Source organism: Euphorbia lathyris, chromosome 6, assembly GCF_963576675.1.
Source record: "Euphorbia lathyris chromosome 6, ddEupLath1.1, whole genome shotgun sequence".
Lineage (NCBI taxonomy): Eukaryota > Viridiplantae > Streptophyta > Magnoliopsida > Malpighiales > Euphorbiaceae > Euphorbia > Euphorbia lathyris.
In genome coordinates, this window is record NC_088915.1 from 49,084,907 (window position 1) to 49,094,260 (window position 9,354).

The window sequence follows — 9,354 nt, forward strand, 5'->3', positions numbered from 1 at the left end:
ACTTTCTCTCTCTAAACATTAACTTTCTCTCTCTTTACCAAACATCATCTAAATAATCTTAAAATAAAAAAGTTGAAGAATTAAAGTTGCTTAGAATATTAGTAGTTCTTAAAATATGTCATTTTTAAAGTCGTAAATGGTGATTTTAATAGTATCGGTAAAAAAAGTCCTTATTTTATTAAAGTTGAAAACCTCAATCCTCATTTTGACAAAAAGTAAATCACAGTTCTTTATCTGAAAATTAGTGAAACCCTATTTGAAATTTATCCTATAATAAATTAATAACAGAAGAAAAAACCAGTGGCGCCTGTCTTTTTTCCATTCCACTTGAATTGAATTGAACCATGTCCATCAAACCTAGCATTTCTTTATTTTCTCTTCTCCGTCTCCATGAAGCACCCTATTTCTCCCTCCTTACGGATTATGTCTTATTCGTTGAATTTGGTTGAAAATGGTAAGAATTGGATCCAGCAAAAATCTACTCTTTCTCTATTCTTGTGCTGCTCTTCTTGGGGCACTTCTCATTGTAGATATCTTTTGGACTTCATCTTCCTCCCTTTCCTCTGCTTACCGATCCTTTTCATCCAATTGGGCTCTTCAGAAATCTGGGACAATTGTATTTCCCAATGTCACTGCCAAACACGTTCATAAGGTTTTTTTCCCCTCTTGCTTTTCATCCATAACCATCTGTACTTTTGTGTTTCTTCAATGTTGGATGTGATTGTATGAGTCTTTTTCTTCTTTTCATGGATGTGAATTGGTATTGCTTCTTTGGCTCAGGATTATTATTTTTTAATTGGTTTGTTCCTAATCTCATGAATCTCATCTATTAGGGAAGAGATCTTCTTCATGCGTTATGCAAACCAGCACCAGTTCATTGATACATTATTCTTCTCCTTTTAATCTTTATTTGCAGAGTGAAGCTCTTAAAGGAAAAAATGACCGTCAAGCTGCTGCAGACAGATTCTTACCAGCAACTTTTGCTGATTTACCAGCACCAGAGTTAGAATGGGAGCAAATGCCATCAGCACCTGTACCTCGTCTAGATGGCTATTCTGTACAGATCAAGAACCTGTTATATGTATTTGTAGGATATGGCGACATTAACCATGTGAGTATCTTTCATCATTTTCAACTCTCTCATACTATATGGCAGCATTGCTTCATTAAATTGTTCTTATGTAGGGTTAAGGTCCAATTTTTCCCTTAACATTTTTTTTTTCGTACTACATTGTTCTCATCATTCTTGTCCTTGAAATGGTTAAGAGTTTCATATATTAGGGGTATTTTGACCCTTAACCATTCTTATATATAAACAGTATTGCAGCAGAAAATGCTTTTGTTTATCTTCTCACTTTTAACCGTTGTTTATGCGTTATAGGTGCACTCTCATGTTGATGTATACAATTTTACTGATAATACATGGAGAGAAAGGTTTAATACCCCAAAGGAGATGGCACATTCACATCTAGGGGTAGCAACTGATGGAAGATACGTATACATTGTCTCAGGACAGTATGGTCCTCAATGCAGAACTCCCACAGCTCTTAGTTTTTCACTTGACACGGAGACAAAGAAATGGCGAAGCCTGCCTCCATTACCTGTACCAAGGTATATTACTTGATTCAGAAACTACACTACACCACATTGAATGTATTCAATACGCCAACCAAGAATATCCAATCTCTTGTGTAAATCTCATATTCTACTGCTCCTTATCACAAAGCAAAGAACATTACTCTGTCTGCTTTCACGGATGTATTGCTTTGCAAGTAGTTTGTTTTTGTTTGTTTCATATCTAAAAGCTTTATTTTGTTTTCTTCCACTGTAGGTTGTCTAATACTAATAATACTATACCTAACCAATTAAGAATTCAGTGTTCTACTTGTCAAGGTGTTGAGGTCATGCACCTTTTTCATTCCATAGAAAAATATTTTACTGTCCTCCTTAGGGGTGACAATTTCGGGTTATCGGCCTGTATGTTCTGTATGATTAGATATGATATAATGCAAGAAAAATGATAATTGTGTCCTGTTAGTCAGGTTGTCTATGTCAAAAATTCTCACCCCTAATCCTCATCAAGTATGACAAAAGAACAATGTTATACCTAGAGCGGCAATGGAGATTGTGTTGTGCTATTTAGTTGATGTCAGATAAACTAACGAAGAGATTTTCCAGGTACGCTCCAGCAACTCAATTATGGAGAGGCAGACTACATGTGATGGGTGGAAGCAAGGAAAATCGCCACACGCCTGGAGTAGAACACTGGAGCATTGCAGTTAAAAATGGTAAAGCATTGGAAAACGATTGGCGAACTGAAGTACCCATTCCTCGTGGAGGACCACATAGGTCTCTTTGCTTTTATCATTTTTTATGTTCCGTGAAAGTGTGTGATGAATTGTGTCACTAATATCACTATTGCTAAACAGGGCCTGTATTGTGGTGAATGATAAGCTTCTCGTAATCGGTGGTCAGGAGGGTGATTTTATGGCGAAGCCTGGATCACCTATTTTCAAGTGCTCTCGCAGAAATGAGGTATAAGTGCTAATAATATTGTTTCCATTATGAATCAACCTCTACCATACCACAATGAATAATCACCCAATATGTAATTTGTAAGTTGTTCATTGTTTCAGGTTGTTTATGGTGATGTGTATATGCTAGACAGTGAAATGAAGTGGAAAGCTTTACCTTCAATGCCTAAACCAGACTCCCACATTGAGTGTGCTTGGGTAATTGTGAACAATTCAATTATCATTACTGGAGGTACAACAGAAAAGCACCCTGTTACCAAAAGAATGATCCTAGTTGGAGAGGTCTTCCAGTTTCACCTGGATACGCTGGTACTTTCCTATTTTCTCTTTTCTTATTTGTGCCATTTGTGATCATTGATTTAGTTAAAACTCACTTGCAGACATGGTCTGTCATCGGAAAGCTTCCCTACCGCATAAAAACTACCCAAGCTGGTTTTTGGGATGGATGGCTGTATTTCACATCTGGACAGCGGGACAGAGGACCAGATAATCCACAACCGCAAAAAGTTATTGGAGAAATGTGGAGAACCAAATTGCATTTATGATTCAATTTCTACCATTTCATTTCTCTTTATTTTTTCCATGAATGGAAACACTTAAAATTAGTTAGGTCAATAGGTTTTTTTTTTCCGTAGCACCCCAACAGATCCTTGAGTATGAGCAGGATATATAAAGGCTTTAAGAGATAGAAACAATTGAGTGTATATTTTGTCTTACTGTTTTCTTCACTAAAAGAATTAAGAGTTGAGTTGCAATGTCTTCCAACACATGCACATTCAAACTACCCTTTTCAAGATTTTGATATGAGTCTTATTGTGAAGAAGCATTTGGCATTCTCAGAACTAATAACTGCCAAACTATCGAACAGTTGTCCAGAAATGTTGAAAAAGTTTCCACTATTGTGAGATTACGATCAGATAACTGTGAAAAGGTCTTAACGCGTCATCTGACTTCATAGCATTTACATAACATAACCAGTATTAAAGATTCAACCAAAATCTCAAACTTTGCACTAATCTAACACTTGCAACGAAAAAATTTCTACTCAAATATACAAGTTACAGAAAGAAATGAGCAAAAAAGTCAAGGACCCGACCTAGGAAATCTTTTTCCACATTTACAAATTGAACTTTCTTTTTTTGACGTCTTCTTCCAGGTATTAGCTTGTACTTTTCAAAAACCCATGTGACCCCCAAAACAAGTGAATACAGGATAATGAAGATCTGCCAGTTACCCTATGCTGATGAAGGACCAATCAAGCATGGCAAATCGTCTTGTCACATAAGTGGAAAACAAACACGTATCATTCTTAAAAGGCCCATCTATCAATAACTACATGAAAGAAGTATCCAGTCAAATATATACCTGCAAAACAAGGAGATTATCAATTAAAACATAAGATGCCATCTGAGCAACTACATTTATCTGCCTAAAAGGATACTTTGAAGAGAGTGACCTTTACAGTTTTAAAGTGAACTTAAAATAAGATGCAGACAGTGAATACAGTAATGGAGATTGCAACCGCAAGCTAGCTGTGCAGTTCTACAATTATATGTGGGAGCCCACATTTTCAACCAACTTTTGGAAAACCAAATCATGAAAAGGGGAAAAAAAGACGCAGAAAGTAGCCTATACACTAAGTCCAATTGTTATATGTAGATTTCAGTTCTGAACCATGATTGATTAGCATATCCCCTCCAAACAAGATATATAATTTTGTAAGCATAAAAACATTCAATGGTACAATAACATGATATCAAATCATAATAAGTCTCTATAAACCTATAACCATTGTTTTAGATTTTCTTTTACTGTCACTCTTCAAAGTTTACCTCTCTTCAAAATGCAATTATTTCATCTTTCATTCACATCTTTCTAACATAATTTCTTTGATTAAAATGCTAGTAGATACATTTGAGAAAATGGAAAGAAATTGATTATGCAAATACTTCCATAATATTTTAGGTATTAAAAATAGATAATCTTCCACGCATATAGATGCTACCTATTAGTTAGATTAGTCACAACTCCACAGATATATGAAAGCATTAATATGTGGTAGAATTTGCAGGCTTCATTCAACAAACCTGGCAAATTGAGAATGGACCATGTTTCAACTATTTCCACAAACTGGCAAGATCCACAAGGCAAATGATGATATCTGGAAAAATTTATCCAAAAGCATTGTAGAAACGAATCAGTACAAGTGCACGTCTACATGTGAGTGTGCATTTTTTGTCAGAGACAGAAAGAGATAGAGTGAGATGCCTTTTTCATTTCAATATAGGGGAATAAGGAGCTGGGCATGGGGAGACAGTATCATCAGGTAACTGCTTCATGAAATCAACTGTCGCCTGAAGAGATGCATGAAGAATTTTCTTTTCTAATCTAACCAGCTGAGTAGCAACTCGTTTCTTAGGGTTCAAGTTATGATCTGCCAACTAAATTAGACAAGTATAGAAAATAATTGTTAAATTATTGTCAGTAGACAATAAATTGACAAACAGCAGATTTGAAATAGACAAATGTACCATTGCTTCATCTTCATTCAAACTAGTAGGATAACCACCCAGGCGTCTCTTGAAATAATCAGCAAGTTGATCCAACACAGCTCGTTCCATACATGGACTAACCTATAGCAACAAACAATTTACAACTAAAAGGAAGATGCAATTCATGCACTAAAGAAACATAACAGGTTTGAACAAAATATTGCATTATCAGCAAATCTCAAAATAACTTAAATCATCATGTTACTTCATATTCTGCATAGAGTTTATTCAAAAATTACAAGTGAAATTTTCTCTTTAGATAAGGTAGATTGGTGATCAGGAGAAGTCAAAAGCAATTCCATAAAGTGTAATCATTAGCAATTAAACATAGCACTCCATCAATGTGTAAGGGGGGATTATCTTTGTAATCACACTATGTAATAATGGGGAGAGAGTGACTCTAGTATACCATGTGGAACATTGTAATAGCCATTGTCCGTAGAGCTGGACTTGGTACAAGAAACACTATAGGGAGGTTGAATTTGAGTGAAATTTCAACCAACCAGAATCTGAGATGAATGAATATCAATTTCTAATAATAACAAAAATATAGATGATACGGCAAACAATAGCCAAAACAACTTGTGCAAGTGCAACATAACTGAATACAAATGAACTTACTGGACAAACTGGGCCTTGAGAAGAAATGACAGATTGCATCTCAGAAGCATCTGATACATAGCTCAATCTCAAGTAAGGAAGAATATCTGTGATAGCTTCCTTTTCCTTTCCCATATATACCTGTAGCAATGACTCCTTAGAATACCTAAAAACCATACAACACTTCATAACAATATAACAAGTCCGGAGTCATACATGAAATTTTTGTTTTGACAGTTTGCCATTTCTTTGTGCAACCATTCTCTTGTCTTGGTATTGAGGATCTTCAGTGTTGAGTGCTGCCTGGAACATAACGTACATAGTGAACACATAATTGATTTGGAAAAGAAAAAAATTCAAATAGAATACAAAATAAAGCAAGGAATAAAATACCTCCACTGCAATACGGTCATAAGGATTATCTTCATCAACAAAACCATAGTTTATAAGCAATCTTGAATTAGGTTGTGGCCCACACCTAAAAAGAATATCCAACCTCAATTTTATAATGAACAATATGGAGGCCCAGTGGAGAAACTTGAAACTGGGGCTACTGAATTAGTGTCAATACCAGACAACAATTGGATCCCCAGCCTTGTATGGGCGATCAACCACTAGTTCTACAGCATCATCAACAGCACTTAACATTGCCTTGCAGTTGCTGCAGTAAGCTAGCAAAGGAGGTCCAAGAGGAACCAAAGCAAATCTCCGAGCCAAACTGACTTTCTGAAGACAAAGAGCATCATTCAACAACCGATCAATGTCTTATTCAGAGAAATATTATAAGAGGCATAGACATACTAAGCTCGTAGCTTGCAATGCAAAAGAGAAACTTTATGACAAACTGATAGCACATTCATAGAAATACCATATAATTCATATCATACTTGTGAGATTAAACACTGTAGAAATCAAGCATCATTTCACACAATTAAAAAAAAAAAAAACTTTTGAGAGAGCATAGGATACAACTGCAATTACATGATGCATGGATGGTTCAATAACCATGAGCACTTAATATTAGAGGTCAGATCACAGATCGACACCCTCATTCTCGACTACTTGGCTAAGTATGTTAAGAACGTACGCACAGAGATTAATCGCTTATTGAAAAAGTTACTATCAGTCTTTCAGCACCTCTCGCACTATAGACACCTGGTTCAGCTATATTCTTTAGTGGTGGATTGTTTTAAAGATAAAATGTAAAGAAATAGAAATTTACATGTAAAAAACATATCTACAAAATTAAACCAAGTAGATCTTTCCAATGTAATAATTACATGAGATACAAAAACTGGTTACAGCTTACAAATCCATGATTTACCTGCAAGTGCACCACACAGGACTGAATTGCAACAAAAGCTTGCTTGAAAATCTCAAAGGGAAAGGCATCGGTAGGTATGTCATATGGGTATTGCTGCAAATTGCAAATTAACAATCAATCCATATCAATTTTCTTGACAGAAAAATTATTTATATAAAAAGAAACACTTATTTATATAAAAGGAAATATTTCTGATTAACAAGCAACAGTTGCGTATATAACCTGAAACAGAGAACCAGCCATGAACCAGACAGTATCCAGCTCATCATACTCTCTTCTAATTCCATCTGCCCTTTCAAGAACTTCAGCCTACTTCAACAACAATAGAATGTAACCTTTGAACATAATTAAATAAACCAAAAAGCATTGCATCAATTTGCTTATGCAAGGAAGGCGAAATAAAATTATGGTACAGAATCTATCATTACAAAACTATCTAAGAGAGCACCAAGAATCCAGTACCTTAGTGGGGCTACCAGTCAGGTATGCCAATTCAGCTTCTGACCACAGAAGTGGAGATTCTACAGCTAGCTGACCTCTACCTCGCTGGCGATCAAGCTCCCTTATATATGGATACCAGAACGACTTTTTTCCTTGCTTTTTCTCATACATAAGATACAATGCCAGGCATGCCAATTCTGACAGTTTATTTGTGGTCAACAGTTCAGCTGCATGATACAACGAGACAAAATGATATCAAGGTTAGTCCATCATGGAAGCTGGACATCTTAACAACCAAAACCCAATATATATGTGGGCCTTACCATTCTGTTAAGGAGATACAGGGTTAGATACATACATAACACAAGAAAGTACAACTTTGCAGGTAATGCACAATCAGCAAAATGTGCTCTACCCACAATTCTCATGCAGACGAAGATTAGAGATATTCCCAAATGTGCACCATGTAATTGCCATAATGCTAAACATAAAATTTAAGTCGTTGTATATTGTCATTAAGATGCTAAATACAGTAAGCGCCAAACTATCTAATCCATTTCTAGAAACTATGTACAATTCATCTTCATCGCAATTTTGAATCCTATGAGCCTCCAATTTGCACCACAGAATTAAAACGCAATACAGACCAGATAAATAAATCCCCAAATCACTGTCCAGTAAGAAACAGAATCCTACAGGAAAGAACCATATTAAAACTAAAAAGTGAAATTGCAGCTTACCAATGGTCTCGTTTCCTAACACTCTCTCTAGCGTCACAACAAGGGAATTCGGAACTGAAAATGCAACATCGCCCGCCTGCAATTATACACCTCAAATCTTCCGTCGAACCTCAAAAAGCAGAACAAGAAAAAGAAAAAGAAAGATAAAAAGAATCACCTGAAGATCCTCGCAGGCAGCAATGTAATGAATGGGGCTAAGGTTAGCATCATACGAAGGTCGTTCTTTAAGAAGCACTTTACAAGGAGGCAATCCATTGTTATGCATCCAGGATTTCAAATCCCCCTCATCGTGTTCTTTCTTGCTGACAACTCCACTAGCAGTAGTACGATTCTTCTCATCATCCTTCCGGGAACTAGCCACCAAAGTGTCGGAGCTGGAAGCGTAGCAAAAGTTCCTCCTGCGAATAGAAGGAAAAGAAAGGGAGCGTGTAGGGATCTTGCAGGGAGAGATTGAAACCCTAGAAAAAACTGCGAGAGGAGAGAAGCATTTGTCGTGCAAAGAAGCGACATCCATGGAGGTTAACATTTGGGATTGGGAGATTGTGGAAGAGAAAGGTAGATATTTTTGAAGGTGAAGTAGGGTCATTTCATTTTGGGATAAGAAAGTGCTGTTAGGATGAAAGCAGAATTCCTCCTCTGCAGTCGGATCAGATTGGAGGGAAACAACAAAATTTTAGGCATTGACAAATTAGTACCTTTCAAAAAAAAGGGATAATTAGACAAATATCTAACCCCACTTTACATATCTAACCCACCTTCCTTTCATTTTACCAAATTAGACAAATAAATCCATTTTGGGCAAAACTACCATTGTTCTCATATAACAATCATCTCCTCTTTCCCTTTCATTTACTTTCACATTCTCTCACAGAAAAATTCATCAACTCAACCCAAGATCTAAAGATATCCATACCCCATTCAAGTTCATGTAAGTATCATTCCCTCATTTTTCATACACATTACTAGAAATACACAGTTGGTTTTCGAATACATTTGCTTGAATCTTGACATTTTCCGATTCCGCCATTGTCTCCCGATGTGTCGCATTCGGTGGTCAAATGCGATACAGAGAATAAAATGCGACAAGGACTAACATATAGCTTGTCGCATTCATATCCATGTCGCATTTGCTGTCGCATTTGGCGGTCGCATTTGATGTACCA

At 36.2% G+C, this 9,354-nt stretch overlaps 2 protein-coding genes across 3 annotated transcripts; one reads left to right on the forward strand and one right to left on the reverse strand.

Moving 5' to 3' along the window:
* Positions 1 to 326: 326 nt before the first annotated feature.
* On the forward strand, positions 327 to 3,699 carry LOC136232555 (kelch repeat-containing protein At3g27220-like). The gene is made up of 7 exons (XM_066021777.1): positions 327 to 652; positions 917 to 1,111; positions 1,382 to 1,611; positions 2,179 to 2,349; positions 2,430 to 2,535; positions 2,637 to 2,843; positions 2,915 to 3,699. The coding sequence occupies exons 1-7, from the start codon at positions 452 to 454 to the stop codon at positions 3,077 to 3,079; spliced, it is 1,275 nt and encodes a 424-aa protein (XP_065877849.1). The 5' UTR covers positions 327 to 451; the 3' UTR covers positions 3,080 to 3,699.
* On the reverse strand, positions 3,553 to 8,852 carry LOC136232554 (ribulose-1,5 bisphosphate carboxylase/oxygenase large subunit N-methyltransferase, chloroplastic). 2 transcript variants are annotated; one of them, XM_066021776.1, is made up of 13 exons: positions 8,349 to 8,852; positions 8,192 to 8,267; positions 7,473 to 7,678; positions 7,233 to 7,319; positions 7,011 to 7,103; positions 6,258 to 6,412; positions 6,080 to 6,164; positions 5,903 to 5,989; positions 5,708 to 5,827; positions 5,066 to 5,167; positions 4,803 to 4,975; positions 4,622 to 4,695; positions 3,553 to 3,807 (listed from the first exon to the last, which is right to left on the reverse strand). In XM_066021776.1, the coding sequence occupies exons 1-11, from the start codon at positions 8,775 to 8,777 to the stop codon at positions 4,808 to 4,810; spliced, it is 1,608 nt and encodes a 535-aa protein (XP_065877848.1). In that variant the 5' UTR covers positions 8,778 to 8,852; the 3' UTR covers positions 3,553 to 3,807; positions 4,622 to 4,695; positions 4,803 to 4,807. The 2 variants fall into 2 exon arrangements, with proteins under 2 accessions (XP_065877848.1, XP_065877847.1); XM_066021775.1 differs by having other exon boundaries at positions 3,553 to 3,899.
* Between the last annotated feature and the right edge of the window lie 502 nt (positions 8,853 to 9,354).

Coding starts and splice junctions, on each gene's coding strand:
- LOC136232554 (XM_066021776.1), bottom strand. CDS start 8,777: ATGACCCTACTTCACCTTCAAAAATATCTACCTTTCTCTTCCACAATC. Junction 6,413..7,010: donor CCTGTGTGGTGCACTTGCAG/GTAAATCATGGA, acceptor CTTTGTCTTCAG/AAAGTCAGTTTGGCTCGGAG. Junction 6,165..6,257: donor GGGGATCCAATTGTTGTCTG/GTATTGACACTA, acceptor TATTCTTTTTAG/GTGTGGGCCACAACCTAATT.
- LOC136232555 (XM_066021777.1), top strand. CDS start 452: ATGGTAAGAATTGGATCCAGCAAAAATCTACTCTTTCTCTATTCTTGT. Junction 653..916: donor CTGCCAAACACGTTCATAAG/GTTTTTTTCCCC, acceptor CTTTATTTGCAG/AGTGAAGCTCTTAAAGGAAA. Junction 1,112..1,381: donor GATATGGCGACATTAACCAT/GTGAGTATCTTT, acceptor TATGCGTTATAG/GTGCACTCTCATGTTGATGT.